This window comes from Podarcis raffonei, chromosome 4, assembly GCF_027172205.1.
Source record: "Podarcis raffonei isolate rPodRaf1 chromosome 4, rPodRaf1.pri, whole genome shotgun sequence".
In the NCBI taxonomy this organism is placed as follows: Eukaryota; Metazoa; Chordata; class Lepidosauria; order Squamata; family Lacertidae; genus Podarcis; species Podarcis raffonei.
The window spans coordinates 85,365,990-85,389,825 of NC_070605.1; the positions used below are offsets into that span (position 1 = coordinate 85,365,990).

A 23,836-nucleotide genomic window follows, 5' to 3' on the forward strand; every position below is an offset into this window, starting at 1 on the left:
AAATACAAATTAAAACTATACACCTAAGTAAAACCAGCATCAAAATAAGTAAGAGTCATTGTATCACCTTTAAAGAGATTGTGTTATGCTTGTCACAAGGTTTAGCGTGAAGGCCATAAAGGGAAAGAGAAAATAATGACTTTTTGAACGACAAGGGCAGCTTTCTGTGCCTAAGAAACAGTGGATAATGCTGGCACTCTTTGCAACCTCATATCTCAGCCTCTTTTGATCCGTTTCTTCTGGATCAACTAGATCGCACAATGCACCGCAGAACTGCACCACCCCTTCACACGATGGCGGTGTAAGAATGGCAGAAAATAGCAGGTATGAGCGAAGGTGATGAAATGCAAGATATCTGAGGGACGTCTGAGGGTTTTGAGGAAGGTGACGTTGTCAGCATCACTCAGAAATGACGTTAATTGTGCAGTGAACCGGTACAAATGCTCGGGCTGTTTGCAAGGGTAAAGAGAGGAGGCAAACGTCATCATACAGATATATGAAGCTGCCTTTTACAGAGTGGGCCCACTGGTCCATTCATCTACTCTGATTAATTGTGACTCTCAGGCATCCCCACTGCTTGAGATCCTTTTAACTGGAGATGTCAGAAACTGATGCTGGGAACGTCTTCATGAAAAGCATGTGTTCTGCGGCTGAGTTATGGGCCCATTCAAACATGCTCTGAAGCCGTACACGAAACGATAATCATCGACAAAGGGGTAACGATGCCAAAGAACAAATGATGAACCCAAACCTGAAATAAACAGGGTAACAAAAAGGAGATATCTCTGAAGGAAAGGGACAAGAATGCGCTTGTCTATAGGCATAAGGTAATCACAAGTAAATTATGGGGGGAAACCTGAATATAGAAAGAAATAATGAAAACACTAATGGGTTGGGCTCCATGCTTTCTCATCATACTTTGCATGCATTCATTTAAGCAAGGTTTGCCCTATTAACTAACAACTTCTTTAAAACCACCTAGATATCAGGTGCTCAGAACGTCAATCATTTCCATCAAACTTCAAAACGTGTTGTGGGAGTGGAGAATATGATGGGGGGAAAGGCTTCAGCAAACGCTGGTGTAAATCCACAGAGATTCTAGAAGTATCCATCTAAAACAATATTTATAAAGGATTTTAACATGGGTAGCTAAACCGACACAGCAAAGCCATTGTCTTTTTTCTTTTAAGAGCCAGGTTTGTTGTTTTGCTATAGACAGCTGTGTTTTTACAGATGCAGAGCCATATGTCTCCAGTGAAAAGGGCTACTCTTCCCCTCAGATGTGAAAGAAGATCAAAGGTTTAAATACAGAAATACAAGATCCTTTTCCCTTTGGAATGAGCTGGTGTGTGTGTATACATGCAGTGGCAGAACACCAAAATCTCCATCTGTTATCCTTATGCAGTGCACAGGTTAACCTTTGCAATAGGGTTTGCAAGGCAGTTATCACAGCTCGGGAAAACAAAGCTGAATCGGGTTCACGTGCCCATTTCACCAAACAGAATAATCAAAACTAATAGACAAAATCTGAATCCTCTGAGAGGTGGAGGCTGAAAACTTGTTATTAGGCTTCCTTAGTAAAGAACGATGTCTAATTTAAAGCCGGTAGATTTAGGTATTCTACACCATAGACTCTGGGAGGTGGTTTATTCTTTTATAGAGTTATTAACATGGAGGTGTATAGGGCTGGGGGAGCTCAACTCATAGGATAACAAACAGAAATTGGACTACTTGCAACAGAAAGAAAAACCATCACATTGTTGGGAGCCTTCACAGAGATATGCAAAGGCACGGCAGCCACAGTTTCTCACCATCAGTTTATGCAACAAAGAACTTGGGTATCACAAACTACACCTCCCTTGATGGCGAAAAATCAGACATATTATTGGGGGCGGGGTCCTCCTTTCAGAATAAGCACCATGAGGCTATCTGAGGGGTGTTATCTCATTGTGATGCTCTTCAAATCAGAACCTAGGACACTTTTGGGAAGCACAACATTCAACAATCACACAAGGGCTTTTCGCCATCCTTTACACATCTGGAATATTTTCAGAGAATATGAACAGCTCTACTAATGGTCACTCCATTCAATAGTGTAACAATATAATATCTGACGCTCACAAAAAATGCAGCTGATTGTGAACATTCAGTCATGGTTCCTGAGTATTTATTCATTTGGGGAATCATTGTAAACATACACACATCATTTAAAAATGGAGAAAAACAGCTTTAATCGTTATTGTCAGCCCTTATTGCTAATTATCTTGCCACCCATGATGATGATGATGATGATGATGATTGATTTATATACTGATTACTTGCCAAAATGGCTTCTACTCTGAAGTGAAGAAAAGAAGCGATGCTCTTTTGTCCATGAAATAGGGCCCATTACCCTGTGAGCGAACTACAACTCCCATAAGCCCTAGTCAGAACAGGCAATAGTCAGGAATGATGGGAGCTGGAGTTCATTTGGCAGGTTGCAGGTTAGCCACCTTTCTTATAGGAAGCATAAAGTCCTCTTCATATGTCAAACTAATACATTTTATGCCAATGGGATGAAAGGATGCAAAGATGTTTTGTTATTTTTATCTTCAGCTCCTTTGAGAGCAGAAAATATATTTTTTTAAATCAGCATGGAGTGATCAATAGGGATCAAAGCATCAAGACTTTCAACAGAAAATCTCTAGCAGTCTCTTGCTGTCTATGGTACAACCCTGGTTTTAAAGGAAAGGTGTGACTGCCATCTAGTGGATAGCTATAAACCATAATTTTTGAATTTTTTTATATCTAAAAAATCTATTCATTATCATTCTAAAATATTCCCATGTATTTTTACAGATTTAGACCTTTTATGCTGAGTAACATCAGTGAGCTTCTCTTAGGCATTTCCTAACTGCAAGAACGTTAAGTCGGTTTGAAAACAAATAATTCCTAACAGTACTTACACATTTCAACATATTTTGTACATGTCTAGTACTTCACCATTTCATGTTTCCCACCGAATCATACAATATTGCATCTAGGTCACAATTATTATTTGAATTCGGCAATTGTTCAGGGTTCTGGATTCCAAATATTTAATAACGGTTTTCTTCACAAAATGGAATTTTGACCATGGTGGAATCTGCTATTAGGCTCACTGGGCCTCCATCTCATTCCTTGTGTGGAATTAGTCCAGTATCCTTTGTGGCCTGTCTCACTGATGTGTCCTAACCAGTTCTTTTTTTGAAGATCAGGCCATAATTTTCCATGTGTTAGAATGATAGGTAGAAGTCAACCTTAGGGCTTACTGTTATGATACATTTATAGGAGTGTAAAAGGTAAAGGACCCCTGGACGGTTAAGTCCAGTCAAAGGTGACTATGGGGTGTGGTGCTTATCTCACTTTTCAGGCTGAGGGAGCCAGTGTTTGTCCACAGACAGCTTTCTAGGTCATGTGCCCAGCATGACTAAACCGCTTCTGGTGCAACGGGACACTGTGACGAGTGCCAGAGTGCATGGAAACGCCATTTACCTTCCTGCCACAGCAGTACCTAATTATCTACTTGCACTAGTGTGCTTTCAAATGGCTAGGTTGGCAGAAGCTGGGACAGCAACGGAAGCTTATCCCATCACACAGGTTCAAACCACCAACCTTCCAATCAGCAAGCCCAAGAAGCTCAGGGGTTCAGGGACGCGGGTGGCGCTGTGGTCTGTAGGAATGTAAGGCAAGTCATTTTACGGAAGAAGAGACTATTGCCATCATAGGCCAGTCTGTTTACAATCTATGTCAGTTTTGCATGTGTTCATTCAAAAGTCTATTCCACCCCCTTCATTCCACGATTTGATTTTTAAGAAAAATCTGCACAAATATTTCATGCTGAAGTACTTATTTAAATATGCATCTTAAATCTCAATGCATATCTTTATGAACATATTTTATTGGAAAATACACATTCTAAAATGCATTTTGCTATATTTTTGAGCCGAGAACAAGGTTACACAATTCAGAGAGGTGTGAAATCCAAAGTATAATTACATTCTGATCTGCACATTAGTCTGGGAAGCACAGATCAGGCTGGTTTGCATCAGAATTCACAGATACTGAATTCCTCGAGCATCCCTATTTTTTTAACACCTCCCAATATGTGTCTCCTTTCAGCTGGGGAAACAACAGTGCCAGCTCAATGCCTCCTTTTCAATGTAAAATAGATGGCTGGCTGGCTGGCTGCCACACCCTTCACTGTCATCCTCAGCAAGCAGAATGGTTTGTGCTTTCCTGGATTTCTTTGAAAAGCAGATTAAATCATTCTGTAGCCCTAGTCCTTCTCTTGCTTGCTTTCCTTTGAATCATAGGCAGAAGTGATGGCATTCTTGATGGCTGTTTTCTTGATTTAGAGGATGACATAATCTGAAAATTCCTGAGTTAAAGAGACCCTGTGTGGATTCCAAATCAGTTCTATAGCATTCAGACTCAGATAAAAGCGCTTAGGATGAACCCAAGGCATTTTCTCATCTATCTGAGCACCAGTCAGTTTCTTTCTCCTAAAAGGAACATACAATAAAGGCTTCCAATAAAGGAAAGTGTTGGCCAAATGGCAGCAGAGGTATCTCAACCATATTTGCAGCACTGGACAGCACGGTAGAGCTGTATCACTCACTTGACCCACCTCCTGCTAGAGAGGGGTGCAGCAGTCATAGTTCAGCTACGTATTACAATACATGAAAGAGTGGCCAAGGCCAAATTTGTGCAGAGCGCCTTTTCTCACCAACACTAAAAAAACACACGAGCCCCCTCATCACATCTGGGATTTGAAGTGAGCTCCACAAACGTTTGACCCATAACTGCACGCCTTTTAGAAATGTAGCATTGTGCAGCTCAAAAAACCTTGATGTTTTCTCTACCTATATTTAAGGCATGCACCCGGTGTTGAGAGATAATGTATATCCCATTTACACTGGTAAGGTAAAGGTAAAGGGACCCCTGACCGTTAGGTCCAGTCATGACCGACTCTGGGGTTGCGGCGCTCATTTCGCTTTATTGGCCGAGGGAGCAGGCGTACAGCTTCCAGGTCATGTGGCCAGCATGACTAAGCCGCTTCTGGTGAACCAGAGCAGCGCACGGAAACGCTGTTTACCTTCCCACCGGAGCGGTACCTATTTATCCACTTGTACTTTGACGTGCTTTCAAACTGCTAGGTTGGCAGGAGCTGGGACCGAGCGACGGGAGCTCACCCCGTCGCGGGGATTCGAACAGCTGACCTTCTGATCAGCAAGCCCTAGGCTTTGTGGTTTAGACCACAGCGCCACCCGCGTCCCTTATTTACCCGCGTCCCTTATTTATTTACACTGTTGCAGCTGCACAATTAATGAGTATGGAAAAGCTCTAGCAGTCCAAAACTATAAACAAATTATTATTATTATTATTATTATTATTAAGTCCTATTAATTTTACTTTATGTATTTTTGGAATGCAATGCTTCTTCTGAGGAAACATGCATAGGATTGGGCTTCAATCTGACTCAAAGCAATGGGACTGGACTTAATCCAAATGTCAATGGATTTGGGGCCAATTCGCCTTCATTTACAACAACAGATTTTCCATCCCTTTAAGACTCTCCCCCAGTTGTTGGAACCCTTGCCTTTGAAAAACATTAGATTAGATAAATGTTCTCTTTTGCAGTGGCTTCTTCACACATGGAAGTCAGCACCACGCCATAATGCAACAAAAGCAACAACACAAAAGCTAAGATACTGCACAGGCACATTCATTCTTAAATGAAAAACCGTCATGTACGAAGTTTAGCCATAATTCAATGTCCATCATTCCACAATGCAGACAATAGACTGGATCCAGAGAAAGCCTGTCATGCTTTAATCCAATTTAAATCAATGGGGCCAAAGTTAGTCATGACTAACTTGTTCCACTGACTAAAGTATGACAACTGTCCTCTTTATCCAGATTATATACTTTACCTTACAACTGAATATTTTACCGAAAATTGGCGATTAAAAAGAGTGTTAAATTCCCCCCATTTATGTTGATTTCTTCATATATTTAAACAATCTAATATCTACGTGAGTCCTTCTGAAAACCGGTGTTGTTCTTGCATATGTGTATTTTGATAATGTATTGTTGACCTCATTTGACCTTCTTGGCATGCCATAACCCCAGAACCCTTCAATTAACCACCGCTTCTTGTTACTTTCAAACTAGGAGAGTATTTACTTACTTTCCATATTGCCCTTCATCCAAACACCACGGGGTGGTTTACAACACAAAAATACAAAGATACACAGTACAGTAACAAACAAAAACAGTAAAACTCCCCACACGGTTTCAAAGGCCACAGATTGTCTAATTAGCCAAAGACCTGGGAAAAGAGGAATGTTTTTGCCTGCTGCCTAAGGATATGTCACGAAGGTGCCAGGTGAGTCGCTCTTAAAATGGTTTAAGATGCTGGCTTGTTCCAAACTTAGTAACTATAGTTTCTTGGTTCAGAAGAAAAAAAGAAACTATGGTTAATTGAAGGCCTCCTCTAATAGAGGGAACTGGCATTGCAAAGATAGTTTGTGGGCAGAAAAGGTTTGTGCATTTCTTAGCTTACAATGCTATAAGGTCATTAAGTGTTCAGTATAGCTACATTTCCTTCTGTTTCCCCAAGCCATTTTAAAATTATGATATTGCTAATTGTCTAGTTATTGTTGAGAATTATTTTAATGTTCTTGCGTATTGTGTTTTATATCGACTTCCTTTGCTGTAAACCACATGACCATACTTGACACCTCTAAATAAATAGAAAAGTGTTGCAAAAAAGGTGACAATGTTATTTACCCCTTCCATTAAAACTGGATTACAAGATATGTTTCTGATTTTTATTCCCTGATTAGGGAATAAAGCTCACCCTGTTCCAACCATCCTCTGAAAAAGAGAAGAGGGGCTTAGTTTTTCCAGTAAAACCTTATTTCAACCTTAATTTCACCATATTTGTTGTTGTTTAGTCGTTTAGTCGTGTCCGACTCTTCGTGACCCCATGGACCAGAGCACGCCAGGCACCTCTGTCCTCCACTACCTCCCGCAGTTTGGTCAGACTCATGTTTGTGGCTTCCTGGAGGAGGAACCGGCAAGCCACTCCAGTATCCTTGCCAAGAAAACTCCATGGACAAAGACAACAGGCATATAAAATTTCACCATATACTGCTTTGGCTACTGTTGGCATGATTTGTAGGGGTAGAGTAGCTGCTTACTTCCACCCTACCCCCACCCCCCACCCCAGCTCCAAAAAAAGAAAGCACCAAATATTTTTTTTTTGGTACATTGCATTATAGAAGCTGTTAAACAACATTTTCACAGTCTTGGTTGGTTCCAGCACACCATTGTTTTGTGCTGGTAGTAAACCGTCATGAATGTCTAAATTATGCTTTTAATAGTACAACACACACATCAAAAATTTGAGTTGTATTTTGAAAAAATCCGTATGCTGTGCCCAGAAGAAAAGAGGACAGACTGTGAAGCATCTGTGGCACTGGGAGGGGGAATGGAGGGGGGGCAGAGGAAAAGTGTGGGAGACCATGGAAGCATTAAGTAATTGCTGCTTTTACTGAGCAAAGTACAGCTTAGCTTGTTTTGTATCTGGAAAGAACTGGGTATATTGCTATCTGATCTGGGTGCTATTATTGCGGCCCCTTTCATTCTGAAGGCTCTGCCTTAGCAAAAGCTGAAATGCTTCATTTTACAAAATATAATAAACACTGGGATATTTGGGGCAGGGAAATTTGGTAAAAATAAAGTTACATTTTTTGCTTTTACATGATTATACAAGAAGCCTTTAGGAGACCAAAACATGAGAGTGGAAATCCTAAAATGAGCCATAATCTTGTGACACACACACCCTCCCTGGACTATATGTTTTCTTTAAAAACAATGGCAGTGCACATGGCAAAATACAATGTCCATTATATTCTTTCCTCTTCAATAAAGAGAGGCTACCAGAGAGCTGTGCAGCTTCCTCAGTTTTCAAAACAATTTAAGACATATGAACTTCCACCACGCCATGCTAAGCCTTGTTAACCACTGCCTCCAAAAGATGTTGCATTTTAAGAACAAAATCTAGGCATGGAGGAGGAGGAATTGCAAGTGTTTTTAATGCCAGAGCTTTCAGAAAATGTATGATGTACATATATACCGTCTGGTAACATAACTCAAATACCATAAACACGTCTCTGAGGCAATTTCCCTTCTCCCCTTATTTTTTATTTTACTCTGAGTAATTAAAAAACGTAATTCAAAAAGCTTTCTATAACTCCCTCAGGAATTCCTATAAGGATCTCGAAAGGCAGATCAGTCTTATTATCACCATATTTTAAGAGAGAGAGAGAGAGAGAGAGAGAGAGAGAGAGAGAGAGAGAGACTGTGGCTGAGAGTTAGCATCTTGCCTACATGAAGCGAGTTCACAGCTGATACAAAATTCGACTATGGAGCTTCACAACTTACAATTCACACAATTAGCAACTGCAGTACCCTCTTTATAAGCAGGGACATCACAGCGTTATTACTGGCACACACCTGTAACCCTAACTAACACAGCAAGCGAGGGCTAAATATTTAGGCACCGAATATCGAAAGAGGTCAGGAACTGAGCCCCAAATATGCAAGATTCAGTACAGCTTTCAAAACTCACTTCCAGCTTTCAGGCAAGTGTAGCCGGCTGTTTCTAAAAGCAGGTTCTCCACGCATGGACTTGCAGGAGTCAAACTGGGAAGTGTGGGAGAGGCAGAGGAAGAGGAAGAGAGGGTTTTCTTCCATTATCAAGATACCCCACTGCATCAGGAAAGCACTGGGGGAACCAAATGATTCGCAAATTGCCCAATATTCTCCTCTCCGCTGAAAAAAGTAGGCTCCAGTTATGCTGGTGGATGTGTACTGCCTGCCTGGAATATCCCTGGGCACAGTGTTTCTGCATAGGTTCTAGCCTTGAGCAGGGGTCAAGGGGTTGGCAAGCAAAGCCCTTCCCTTAGCCAACATGCAAAGAGCGATAATTCATGTCCTTGGTGGTAGCTTTGGGTGAGCCCATTCTGCCCCCTCCCGGGGGAAGAATCGGCTCAGAAACTAACACACACTATGTTGTCTGTGGCCTTACGATGCTGAGCCATCCCTTCTTCTCCAAAGCAAGCACAGAGGGTGGAGGGACAAGCTCAGAGGCAAAGATAGCCTAAACCATCCACTGCAATGGAGCCAACTCCACTTTCTTTAGCCTGCCTCCATTGCACTGGGGTGAGTGATATCCCCATACTGGTTAACGTTACCCTTGATCTAAAATCAGAACTATGAGGATTCCTTTGATTCTGCTGATTTTCTTATGCTCTGCCTCCAATTAACAGTCCCTTGTATATAAGAAACTGGTCATCCCTACACCCTTTCACTATTTATTGATTTAGTTATTTGTTCAGACAGCAATTCTGGCTGAAGGCTGCTTAAATCTCCCTGATTTTGACAGGAGTTAAGTCATCTTAAGTATGTGCAAACATGCAACTCTGCAGAACAATCCTTTTTTGCACGTCTACCAAGATGCAAGTGCCACTGTGTGCATTGGGACTTTCTTGTGGATTAAGTATACTTGGGATTCTGCTCTTACGACATTTAAAGATGGGATCAGTGGGACTGAGCATACTGCTCGCGCATCAACCATTTAATTGGAAGAAACTTTGTAATGTTTACTGAAGAATTACAACTGCATGCGAAATAAAAACTGTTAACTAAGTACATCTAATATAAAAACACATTTTGAAAGCTACTAAAAATCTCTACATGTATTCTAAAAATAATCAACAACACACAAAAATAGCGTGAACTTTTAAAAGTTCAATCGCTTTTACTCTTCTATTGCAATGCTTTTATTGTTTCACTGATCATACAAATAAAAGACAAGCTGTGTCCTCAGAAATGCTAATGAAGTCGGTTTTTGTGGAAATACCTTTTAGAAATGTTAACCAATGAGTTGCAAAATGCTCTCGACGCTGAGAAGGCTGAAAATATGAAAACCACAAGTAAAACGAACAGCGGAATGGCTTCAGGTATGGCTGGTGTGTGTGTTCCATTTATAAAAACATGCACCCCAAACTCTACGACAAAAGTGCCTCATAATCACTACCAAAAACGAAAAGCCAGGCGTGAATAAAATAAGTTTTAAAAGCCGGTGTGTTCATATAAGAAATGGCAGAAACTCACCAAACCTTCACATGTAATAGGGTTGATATGAATCCAGAAAGGGAGCATTTTCAACAGTCAATTACTTTTCCATTTTGTCCCAGGACTTTAAAAGTTAAAGGCATAGTTCTGCCAATTGCGAGATGCCCCATCCAGCACAGACCACCCACAAGTACTGATTTTCCATCTGGTGAACAAAACAGACATCTCCCTAATTATTTTTTAAAAGGGTTTTCCCCCTCCTCCCCTAACATGCTTCCTTTATTTGTCTGTGACCTGGAACTTAATGGAAAACCTGGTAGATGCCAACCATATTTCTTGCAATGCAGCATCCTATTTTTCCTCCCCTTAAAAATGCTTATTTGAAGCTATTACATATGCTGCTTTGTAACAATCCAAATCATTACACAATTGAAGCCTGAGATTAGCACAGTTTTGCACTTAACACTGAATATTTTAATCAGTACATTAAAGCAGAACAGTACTCGGCTTACAGTCTCTTACGCTGAGATCCCATATTGCCAGTGTCAAAATTTATGCCTTTTTTCAGTAAGATTGTCTCCACTGCCAGCAATACACTCAGAAATGCCAACTGTAATTAAAATCTGGCACTCTATGCAGTCACAAGCAGACTTTTTAAAGCCCTCTTTTAAAACTATTTTTATTGTTATTTTTAATGATTATTATTATTTATTGTTAGGCAAAAGGACAAGAGAAATTATATGTGCTTTCCAAAACTGACACAGTGAACAATTGTGATCACAACTGTCCAGGAAACTAGTCTCGGAAAAGCCATAAACTATGTTAATTATGGAGTGTGTGCGCACAGAAAGAAATACCCACATGCCAGGATCACAGATTTCAGTCTTACATATAGTATCTATATGTTATTATGCTGGATAAAATTTACATACTCTACAGCATGCAAAAGGAGATAAACTAGGCACATTAAGCAAGCAAGCTGCTCACCAGGAAAGGAGGATATGAAGCAAAAAGGGAAAGCCATTTGTAGTGGGAGTAGGTTTGGTAGCGTTTTCCCTCTCCCATATAGCTTCAAGCTTCAAAAATATTCTGCAGTATGGATATCTTACAGTGCATCCTATGTAAGTCCCACAGTGAGCTTAATGAAGCTTACTTCCAAGGAAGTGGGTTCAGAACTGCAGCTTACTTAAACTATGGAACTCCCTGGCACCAACTTGGATGGCTTTAAAAGAGAACAAGGCCAATTCATGAAGGACACAAGGCAATGGCTACTAGTCATGATGGCTATGTTCTACCTCCATTTGCAGAGGCAGTACTATTTTTCTAGAAAAAGAGGTACCGAAACTCACTATGAACGCCTCCCTCATTCTCTTAGAATGGCAATGGCAACCACTTGAAAGGGGCCAGAACTGAGTTCCGGCAAGTTCCGGCTGAAAAAATCCCTGATCAGAGACGTTGATAAACTATAGCTAGAATAAATAATACATTTAGGGGCATCTAGGTTTGATCTACAGTGTAGCTACAGAAAAAAATGTAATGTCACAGTGAGTCCATTTTATGTGTTGTTTCTGAGCCTAAAGGATGTATAGGCAAGATGGGTATTGATAATCAAGCACTACTGAATTTCCATTTTCTCCCAACCCCCCCAGGGGAAACAACCCTATGTCTTCAAAATGTTCAGAAACAGATTACATCTCCAGGGCTGAGACTTCCTGCCATCATCTCTCTCGCCTTCATCTTGATGCAGAATTTCGAGGTAGATTTTAGAAATCCTAACAGAGATGAAATCCTCCAGACTGACTTCTTTGTGGAAATCAGCCTCTAGCAACAACCCTTGCAGTGCTGTTTTCTCAGTTCAGAAATGTTTTTCAAATATGTTTTTCTCAGAACTTTCAAGATGAAATATACTTAAAAGAGCTAGACAACTCGGGGAGCCCAGCATTCTGTAAGCAAACTATATATTAAAAGGTGGCTTTTTACTTTTGCATCCCTCTTTGTCAAAAAGCAAAGGGGGGGAGCGCTTTTAAAAACAGGGTGTCCTGCCTATAATGGTGCCTGTGTTAAATTCTAGACAGGGGAGTATGATACAGTTGGGACAGGAGGTGCCATTTGAATTAAATATAAAAAATAAACTCAAATTGTACAGACAAGCTTTGTAGTGCATGCCCTCTACCTAAAAGCACAACTCCCATTGAGTTTTAAATGGAGTGGGATTTTTGCAGACAAATGTGTAACCATTGTCCAGCTGTCTAATAAAGACTGAACTTGTTGTCTTGCTTGTTGCAGACAGAAAGGACTCCACTGTGAATACAAGCAGTGGATAACAACAGTCCACAGGATCGGATCATTTCTCTTCAGACTCTTGGAAGATGACACCTAATGTGCCATGGCAGAAAAATTATTTCATCTCTAATGCCATCAACTATATATGGAAGCCTGTTAACATCATTCTTTGGGTAGTCTATCCTGCCCTAAACTGTTATGGCTTCCTAGAACTTATCCTGATGCTAATTTAATAACCCTATATGAAAGATTAAGTAGATCCTGGCTAACCAAAAGGGTCCATAATGAAAGAACATCATCAACAGGAAAAGCTATGGTTTTCCCAGTAGTGATGTATGGAAGTGAGAGCTTGACCATAAAGAAGGCTGATCGCCAAAGAATAGATGCTTTTGAATTATGGTTCTGGAGGAGACTCTTGAGAATCCCATGGACTGCAGGAAGATCAAACCTCTCCATTCTGAAGGAAATCAGCCCTGAGTGCTCACTGGAAGGACAGAACCTGAAGCTGAGGCTCCAAGACTTTGCCCACCTCATAAGAGAAGACAAGACTCCCTGGAAAACGTGATGTTGGGAAAGATGGAGGGCACAAGGAGAAGGGGACAACAGAGGACAAGATGGTTGGGCAGTGTTCTCGAAGCTACCAGCATGAGTTTGACCAAACTGTGGGAGGCAGTGGAAGACAGGAGTGCCTGGCGTGCTCTGGTCCATGGGGTCACGAAGAGTCGGACACGACTAAACGATTAAACAACAACAGCAAGGTTTTCCATATGTCCTCTTTTCCCAGGACACATCCTCTTTTTCATGGGTATGCGAAATGAGACCCATAGCGATCCATTGTTAAAAGTAGAAGTTGGCAAATGTGTCCTCTTTTTTGGTCTTCAAAATGTGGCAACCCTAACAACAGATCGAAGACTTACCGTGAGGTAATCAATGTAATAATCGACAACAAAACAAGAAAAATGAGGTTACAACAACAAGATCAGGGAGAGCTGGGAGTTCACAAACTGTAAGATGAATGAAAAATAGAGCGCGGTGGGGGAATTGGACGCTCTACTCCTAGATACTACTGCTTGGAAGTGAAGCTCTTTGATTTTACTCATAACTAAGTATGCTTAAGGGACACGGGTGGCGCTGTGGGTTAAACCACAGAGCCTAGGACTTGCCGATCAGAAGGTCGGAGGTTCGAATCCCCGTGACGGGGTGAGCTCCCATTGCTCGGTCCCAGCTCCTGCCAACGTAGCAGTTCGAAAGCACGTCAAAGTGCAAGTAGATAAATACCGTATTTTTCGCTCTATAACATGCACCTGGCCATAACACGGATCCGTGCTTTGTAACCACATTTTTGCACCATTGTGGCCCCAGGCAACAGTGGGTGTGTGATTTTTTTGGTGCAGGCTGTAGCCATGGACATGCTATGTGATCTGATAGTGAATTTGGGGTGACCCAATGCAAAGATCCTGAGGATCCATGTGGATCCGTGCTTTGTAACCACGTTTTAAGTGGGGAGGGAAGGAAAAACACAGAAGGGACAAGGAGCACGAGAGGGGTGTGCAGAGAAGCAGCTGGCTAAGAATGCAGGAGAGGGGTTAATGGGAGGGAGGAAAGGAAGGCAAAGGTTTCCCCCCACCCAGCCACCCAAGCCAGCCCTCTCTCTCTCTCTCTCCCACCTGCATGTTTTCTGGCTGCCTGCGAGTTCCTAAAATGCTTCCCTGGACGCACAGCACCGGAGCACGGAGTGGAATTAGAAGGAAGGACGCGATCCTTTCCTTTCCCCTCTGCTTGCCTGGAGGGGAGGGAATTTGCCTGCTCTTTGTTCTGTTTGAGCAAACAGCAACCGAAACAGAAGCAGGTGGGCAGTAAGACCCTGAGGCAGAATGCAGGAAAACAACAGCTTCCTCTCTCGCACGATTGGATTTTTGCCTGATTTTTGCCCCTGTGCTCGGGACAGTCGGCTCCAGGGACCACACATTCGCTCAATAACACGCACAGACGTTTCCCCTTACTTTTTAGGAGAAAAAATCTGCGTGTTATAGAGAAAAGTACGGTAGGTACCTCTCCGGCGGGAAGGTAAACGCCGTTTCCGTGCGCTGCTCTGGTTCGCCAGAAGTGGCTTAGTCATGCTGGCCACAAGACTCAGAAGCTGTACGCCGGCTCCCTCGGTCAATAAAGCAAGATGAGCGCCACAACCCCAGAGTCGTCCGCAACTGGGCCTAACGGTCAGGGGTCCCTTTACCTTTACCCTTAAGTATGCTTAAGATCAGATATTAAACACACAATAGCTCTATTCAGGCATTATACTCACAGCTGAGGCCAACCTATGAGCAAGGCCATGCCAACCACCCAATGCTGCCATCATGCTTGCTGCCTAGCCCTGCCCACCTGATAGCCACATGTACAGCACAAACTTCACATGTACAGCTGTAGGTGTGGATGGCAAGGGTGGAGTTAGTTGGCACATGCAACATGGGGGGTGGCTATAACTGGTCCAGCCATTTTCCCTGCCACCCATTGGTCCTCTCCATGGGTATAACACTTAATGAGAGTTAATGCCAATACCGTATTCAAATTTGCTGTTCCTGAGATGGTACAGTCCTCATACTGGGCTTTACTAATTTAGAATGAACATGAAGGAATTGCTTGTTTGAAAGTGGGCCCACAAACTTCTATTATTAGTAGTACAGCATTTAAAACAGTTTAGGACAAATTACAATCACAACTAGACTGTGTCCTAATATATAAATATATCTGAAGGGTCAAAGGCAGGGGCAAAAAGCTGCATCTTCAGCATTCAATGAAAGCTGTACAATGAAAGTGCCTGGTGGGGAAAGAATTCCCCAACTTAGGGGCTGCCACAGAGCATGCCCTCTCCTAGGTCACCCCACCCCACCCCTCTGAGTGAAGAAGAACTACTGAGAAGGCCTCCTGTGCTATCTTAAAACCCAAGAGTATCTGTAGCGAAGGAGGTGGTCTTTCAGATATTTGGGACCTGAGTCATACAGGGCTTAAAACACCAATGTGTTTAAACCTTAAATTGGGCTAAGAAATGAACCAGCAAAACTGTTTGAAAACGGGTGATATGTGTTAAGTTGTGGGTGAACATATCAGACGACACAGCGATTCGTCAAACAGCTCTTGTTTATTCACAGGCCAGAACAGAACTGAACTGAAGAGTTCAGCCAACCTGCTTATATAGAGCTCAACTACAAAGCAACAGTAACAACTTTCTGTAACTATCCAATCACTGAACGTCACTTTCAATTCCTTATTTGAATATGTGGACCTGAGTGAAAACTATCTACAGTATCCCCCTGCTGGCCCAGGGTGAGAACTTCAGTACATAACCATATGAGTTCTAAAAGGAAGATCAGCCAGTAATTTTGGCCCAATTAAAGTTTCCGAGTCATCTTCAAGAAAAGCCCCATGTAGAGCACATTGCAGTAATCCAATCTGGAAGTTACCAGAACACAAAGTACTGTGGCCAAGTCCTGGAAGGGGAAACTCTGCAGGGAGAGAAAGGGAAGGTATGGTTCTGAGGGGAAACTGAAATGAGCAGGAAGGAGATATTGTGATCCTGGGGCAGGAAACTAAGGGAGGGGAACTTTGGCAGAGTGGAGAGGCTTGTCAAGTGGAGTGGTACCTCCTAGTGTAGTAAAATAACTGGCACAGTTCTTGGGCCCTGAGGTTTCTCTTAAGGCATATGATGAAGTTTTCCAGCTGAAGCTAAGCATGTCAGACCTGTAAGTTGCTTGGACTTGAGACTGCCTTAGAAAACACATTAAAGCTGCTCTGAACTCTCAGGAGACAGAGGAAGAACCAGTATGATGTAACAGGATAGTGTCTGACTTACATACCAGGGAGACTAGGGTTCAAACACTGGTCAGCCACTGCATGACCTCATTTAGCTCAACCTGACGGTGCTGCTGGGGACACACACCTTGAGCCCCTTAGAATGTCAGAATTAAAACAAACTTATGAACAATGTGCAACACTGCAGGTGAATGAATGAACTCGCAGCACAACCCCATGAATATTTATTGAATCCAATTGCAGCTTTAGTAAAAGGATGAGAATTGCAGGGGGTTGGACTAGATGACCCTTGGGTCCCTTCCAACTCTAAGATTCTATGGGGTTTTTTAGGTTCTCATGTGGCATAATTGTATAATGCTAGCTTACTTATCTCAAAAGAGGATACTTACTGAGAACAGGATTAGTATACAAGCAGATTCTTAAACGCTTGTAGGAAGCTTAAACGAAGAGACTAGAATTGTTTTCTTCATAAGAATGAATGCATTGCAAATAAGCGCACAACATATAATTAGAAACTCCATCTCAAAATGCTTTACAATATTTATGTCTCCTGCCCTATGAGACTAGTGAAGATAATAAGGGAACTCATGCCGGAAGCCAGTGCAAACATTGTTTTCTTAATATTTTCCATTTGTTTGTTTGTTGTTGAGTTTCAATTAACATTGAAGTGGGGAATCATGGAAGAAAATAGTCATGGCAGCTACTTCTGTGGGGAAACCCCCCAGAATTTTGTCATCTCACCCCTAACCACAGAATTAAGTATCTGCTGAGGTTTTCTGTGACTCCCCAGTTCAGATATTACACTGCTCAAGAGCGTACACCACACACTTGAACATCACTCTATGCCGAACAAACACAGACAAGGGCTCTTAGGTAGAAATAATAAAGAGATCTTTATTCTCAATACAGGCTTGGAAGCAGACACAGGAGTTCAGGAGTCAAGATTCAGAAGTTCTGGAAAGCAGGCAAGATGCTCAATTGGTACAGCATGACTCTTAATCTGCAATTCTACGAAGAGTTTCCACATCCACCAAGCTTTTAAAATGAGGCAAGATTTGCTCACTGTATGTGAATATTGGGATTGCAAATGAGCACTACTTTGGGGCTCCCATCTGCAGAAGCTGGCCCAGTTCTAGGCAACAGTGCTCCACTCTCCCTCTTCACGCTCTTGAGCAATGCCGCTGCCTCCTGAGTTGCCTCTCCCCTCAGGTGCCCACAGCCCTTCCCCACTGCCAGAGAGACCCTCTACTCTGCCGGGAGGTCGGAGCTCGAATCCCTGTTCCCCCTTCTGAAGTAGCTAAAGTTAAGGCACAGATGGGGGAGCTCCTCTCCTCCAGCCCCAGTTGCCACCAAACTGCCTTGACCCCTTGGTTTCTTCTTCCTTCCTCTCCTATATTGGGCCTGACAATCCAAGCCAGACCCAGACAGAGGCAAAGGACAGGTGCGGAGAACCTGTGGCCCTACATAAATTACAAGCTCACCATGCTGGCTAAGGGTGTCAGTATTTGGAGTTCAGTAACATCTGGAGGGCAGCAGGTTCACTGCTCTACAGGTTTGGCAGCTGCAGGAACATCAGAACTGGCTGTGACACAGTGACTTGCCCAAACTTCCCAGTGCATGCATGGGCAAGCAAGAGCTACAAACCCTGACTTACTGGACCAAACTGGACTTTTGCATTGATTTTAACTGGGTGCAGAGTGCACCCAACATTTTGGAACTGAGGACCCCACACGTCAAACTACAACTGTCAACTGAGGGAACCACCTGGGCTCTGAGGAAGGGATGGGGAAGCTGTGGCTCTCCAAGTCTTTGTTGGCCCCAACTCCCATCAGCCCAAGTGTCTAGCCAACAGTAAGAGATGATGGGAGTTGTAGTCTAGGAACAACAGCCATACTAAGACCTGGGAGACCACGATGCAAATCCTCACTCATCCACAAAGCTCACTGGTTGACCTTTCAGCATAAAACAGGCATTCCCAACCTTCGGCCCTCCACATGTTTTGGACTACAATTCCCATCATCCCTGACCACTGGTCTTGTTAGCTAGGGATCATGGGAGTTGTAGGCCAAAACAACTGGAGGGCCGCAGGTTGGGGATGCCTGGCCTAAAACTACCTCACAAGGTTGTTGTGGGGATTAAATGAGGAGAATCATGTGTGCCACCTTGAGAACCTTTCAGAAAAAGTTGAGATAGAAATGCAATCAAACCAATCAAGGATACAGGAAGAAAAGAAAATAGTATCTTATTTTAGACAGGGGGAAACAGAGTCAAGGGGAAGAGGCTCTCAATGCACTGTAAAGACTGTACAGTGGTTATATGTATTAAAATACGATAGTTGTCTCACACAGTAAATCCAACCTTCAGTAAACCTTTGCCGTAGGACCTGCCAAAGCCAAGCAAATACTTATATTCAATTCATTAACAGGCAGAGTTGGGTTCAATGGAGAAGGGAAGCTAGGGCAATATTGAAGTGTTGTGGGGAAGAGTTCAAGTTATAATCTAATTATATGTATTGGAAAGATACTTTGAAGCATGGATTTTATTTCTTCAACCCACTTTTATGCTGCAAGCGTAGAGCAGGGGAAGATGGAAGGCTGGCATCTTTGATGAAGAACCTTACGTTGACTTCAACCCAAGTCTATTTCAAGAGAAGACTCTAGAAACATAAAGCTATTCCAGAATTCCCAGTGAATAATCCATTCCATTTCCATATGCATGGAAATGATGCCTAAAAACCAGCAGACGGAGTAGAGTCTTATCACTGAGGAGAGAAATCTGCTTCCAAAAGTCTTAACGTTTTACAAAAAAAAAAAGTGGAGAGATAGGTTGTGCTTTCAGGGTGTTTTTTTTTTGTTGGTTTTTTGCCACTACTGTACTTTTAGCCTTTTACGTTAAGAAAGTAGTAAGTCAAGTGAGGGCAAAAGGGATTTGAGCAAATAGTGTTTGTGGGATACATTTTAGAAAACGGGTCGACGTGACTTTTTCTTTCTTTCTTTTTTCTTTAATATCCTGAGCAATAAAGATCTGACAAAACCTTAGAAAGGGGAGGGGAGGGAGGGAGTGAAGGGGAACTGCCCCATAACTTATCAATTCCAGGCCTTGGCTTCCCTAATTGACAACCTCAGGGCTACTTTCATCACTTGTCGACTTCAAACCCACACTCAATTTTTCCTTAAAGGTGACGGTACCTCAGTAGCTCAATGGTGTTTCGGGACATATTGCAGCATATAGGAATATTTTCCTCTGACGCTTGCATATTGAGAGGGTAGAAGAGAAAGGCGGCCTCAGGGTAGGGTGAGGGGAGGGCTGAATCTTTCACATCTCTCAGCAGCTCGGAAGAGCATGAAAACAGTTCTTCAGCTGCAGTCAAGGTTTTTGGTCTCACGCCCAAATTATTTCAAACCATGAATAAAACTGAAGCTGTGTCATAACAAGATGGAAGTTGTACATGGGTACAGTGGCGTAGCGTGGGGGGTGCAGGGGGGCCCGGCCACACCGGGCGCAACATCTGGGGGGGGCACGCGCTCGCACTCGCAGCTCTCTGCCCCTACTAAAATCCACGGGTTAGGGGGCGCAAATTACTTGCCTTGCTCCGGGTGCTGACAACCTACACTACGCCACTGCATAGGTAGTTCCCTGGGTCCTGGAACAGGGAAATTTGCCCGTTCTAGATTGGTTGCCCTGAAAGGAGCAGGTGGATAGCCTGGGTTGGGGGGGGGACTGTCCTTAATCCACTTTTGTCTTTATCCCTGTTTGTCTTGACTGGCCTTAAACTTGGTCGAGACTTAAACGTATGCATCACTTCTCTGACTGGAGGACACCGAAACATGCGATGACAGTGGCTCACCACAATGTCTAATGGTTAATACTCGTATCTTGGACACTGTGTGGAGATTCTCCACACTAACACTTGGAATGTCATGGGGCTCCTAAGCAGAAGAGATGGAGGATTTTTTTATTCTTTTTGCAGCCTCCACAGATTGTGGTCTTGGATGACGGCAATCCTAGCCCAACAATATCTGGAGGGCACATATTGCCTATCTTTGTGGTAGGGCAGAACACAAAGACTGAACCTATGTCAGTTTATTCTCCAGAAAGTAATTATCTATTTTACTAATGTATATCCCACCCTTCAATATAAATATATAAACATATGAATACAGCATGCAGTATTAATAACACACACTCAAAATTAAAAGGTCTGAGAAAATAAGATCCTTGCCTGGTGCCAGAAAGATTTCACAGTGTGCATGAGTTCCTAGGACAAGCACTCCAAAACAAGGGCACCACAACCAAAAAGGCTCTGCCCCCATTCATTATGCACCACATCTCAGCCAGTTGGGGAAAGTCTAAAGAGGAATTATGATAACAGGCAATGTATAGGAGAAAACAATCCTACTCCCAGCCTTTGCTTGCACGTGTACTTGATTTTAGATTTTAAAATTAAGAGGTTAATTAATAATAGTACGAACAACAAGAGACTTCAGCATTAATGCTCGTAACAATGTACCATCCATTTATACTTAGCTATGCTGCTACCTAAAAAGAAGTGAAGGTTACATTTATACAGATAGCTTAAGACCATCAGCTCAGAGGGAAAGGACCCGACACTCACAGATGTTTGAGAGCGCTCGAGTTGGAAGAGAACAACCAAAGTGCTTTAAAAAGAACTCACTTCTCAGGGGTACAGGCAGAGTTTATCACTTAATGCTATCTCAGTGTTTCCAGTAATTATTTCTGCTGCAAGGCATACAATAACATGTTATTTCCACTGCATCTTTAAAATACAGGCAGAGGATGCTAAAGGAAGTTTTTGCATGTGCCCTTACCCAAAAGAATGCAATTTGTCCACCACAAAGAACGGGTTCGGAAACATTAAAAACCAGAGAGCTGCATCTAATTTGTACCTTCCAATTCCATGCTGTTTCCAAAATCTGCATATCATTTGGATGAATGTTACAAATACCAAGTAATATGCTTCATGTATTCTGTTAAATTCTTAACTCTGGGGTTGTTAGCTCCAGTTGTGAAGAGCCCTGGAGCCAAGCCATCCAAAATCAACATGTGCATTTTATGAAACAAGAGGACCGGAGAGCAATATTTCGGAATCCAGTTTAACTGATTATACTTCGGGCTTACTGCACATTGCCATCATGTTGTCAAGCCTACTTCTACAGCCAGAGGAGATTAAAATGATGTACTTGTTTAATGTAAAAGCTGGGAGTCTCAAGAATATAAATGAATCCCCTGGGCCGTACAAAACAGCCTTGGGCAATACAGAGGCCGTATGTTACCTATTTCCGCACCTTAATTTTCCTCGGGTACTTTGACCACAATCATTCATTCAGTCCTTTTGCCGCGACAGTAGAATGCAAACTGTGTAGGTCACACCCTACACCTAGGACTCACAGTGAACCCCAACATCCTCGACAAAGTTTTACACAGCATTTGGGAGCAAGCAGAACAATGTGACGTTGGGATTTAGCAGAAGATATGGCTCAAGTAATTTTACTTACACCAATAATTCCACTACTGCTCGTGGGTGTCAATAGTTCAAAAAAACCACCCGCAGATGAACTACAGTCAGAGAGCTGGTTCCCAGGTTCAGAACCCTGTTGAGTCATGAATCTGTCATTTGTACTCAAGTCGCCATTTCTCAGCCTAACTTGCCTTCTTGGGATGACATATGAGAGAAACGTAAATCCCTTTGTATACTGGAAAAGTGCTTTAGGAAAAAAAGATATTCCTCTTCGCAATACTAAAAAACAAAACATTCAAGCATGTAAACCAAGGCTACCCTCCTATATATACACTCCCTCAGGAGTAAAACTCATTAAGTTGGCCTTACTTCTGAGCAGATTAGTCTGAGATCGTCATGAACAGAGATGAAATATTGTATAAATGTAAGTATTTAAATCCACTGCACAAACTGAACGCTCAATATTGGGGGGGCGCACAGCACTGGATTCTATTCATTTACTTTCTTCTCACAAAAATACAATATCATACCCCCGCAAAAAATAAAAGAACTATGGCATGATAGGCTATCCTGTCCACTTTCTGCAGGCAGATGTTTCCTAGCTTTCTTTTAAAAAACGTAAATCACATTTGCAGTGTTAGTAATCTAGGCCTGTAGCCTCCATTACAAACCGGGGACCTTCCAGGGTGTAGAATTTAAGTTTACAAGCCTGTTTTGCTTTCCTGCAGGCGCTTAGAGCTTGTAAATGGCACCTTTCAGTGTCCCGAAGAACGAAGGGCAGCTAGTCCCAAATTCTCGTGTTGCCTAATGGTCTCACATAAAACGAGGTCCACAGAATTTTTATGGCCATCTCAGGGCAAACTCACAGGTGAAGAACCACTAGGGAAAGGATGTCTTGAGCTTTGTCCCTCTGAGCTTTCCAGGTGCAGCAATTTTCCCCCCACCCGTTGCTTGAACGATTAATAGAACTCTCAATGTAAAGTCTGTAGCCCAAAAGTTACAGCAGTGAGAAGTAAATCAGATGGAGAAATTCCTCCGGGAAGAAAAAGGGGGAGAGGGAGAATAGAGATCAATATGCGTTGACCTCCAAAGTGAATAAAACTACAGAACTTTTCTGCACAAAAATGAATAAACAGGGCTGAAACTCTATATCCACTTACCTGGAAGTAACCCTCCATGAACACAATTGGACTTACTTCTGAATATATGTATAGGATTTGTCCCGTGAGTCACTTTTTATTTCTGAGTCCGCATGCACAAACCCCGACAAAATAAACAAACTCTCAATAACCACAGGAATTGCATGTTATTGTTGTTTTTAAACCAGTAAGTATAGAGCCATTGTGCACAGGAAGTGATATTCAGAGCTTTGATGAGGACCGAAATATAACCATTTGGGCTGCAATCTACAAACAACAACACGGTTCAATCTACAAGATAAATCTAAAAGACTTTTCTGGAGTAAGGACTTTGTGGACAGTAGTCTTTAAATGCTACAAATTGCTTCCAAATTTAATGACTCGTGACTTGCCAAAAACAGCGCTAATGAGCTTTAGGATATTTTGCTTTTTTTTAAAAAAAAAGTAGAGGCCAGCAAATGAAAGGAGAAACCAGTAAAATGTAAGTAAAATTGCTAATTTGATTCATGCACAGTTACAGCTTGGCTGTGGGTGTGCCAACACCACTTGCATCTTCCCCAATCAGGAAATGGGATTAAATGTTTTAAAAATATTTTACTGCAGAGCTCGATTTTCTTTCAATTAGAGGGCAAAACAAAATCCCACTGATTCAAGGCACTTTAGTTAAATTAGTGCCTTTCACTGATCCTCTACATATTTAGGTACGAGACGTTGGAATTAACAGGAAATGTGTGTTCTCCAGTCAGTCTCATTAGCTGGTTGTGCCACACACATCTTCACACATATGTTTTCAATGCTTTCCCAAGGAACCAAAAATGCACCCAAGCTTAAAAGGCAGTAGTAGAATATTGGTGCCACCTTGCTTGCGGAAAACGCAAGACAATCCGTTCTCAGGACTTCACAAACTGCACAAACATTTCTACCTCGGATACTGCAATTCTAGTAGTAGTAGTAGTAATAG

At 42.3% G+C, this 23,836-nt stretch overlaps 1 protein-coding gene across 4 annotated transcripts in view; it reads right to left on the reverse strand.

The window, feature by feature from the left end:
- Positions 1-23,836, reverse strand: part of CLYBL (citramalyl-CoA lyase) — a 194,332-nt gene that overhangs the window by 160,234 nt on the left and 10,262 nt on the right. For 2 of the 4 annotated variants that reach the window (XM_053384532.1, XM_053384529.1), the window contains exon 1: positions 8,660-8,799. The exons of the other annotated variants lie outside the window; for them this stretch is intronic. In XM_053384532.1, coding sequence (XP_053240507.1) covers positions 8,660-8,784 — 125 coding nt within the window. In that variant the 5' untranslated portion in view covers positions 8,785-8,799. Of the gene's footprint in view, positions 1-8,659; positions 8,800-23,836 lie in introns of those variants that run through there. 4 annotated transcript variants of the gene reach the window in all.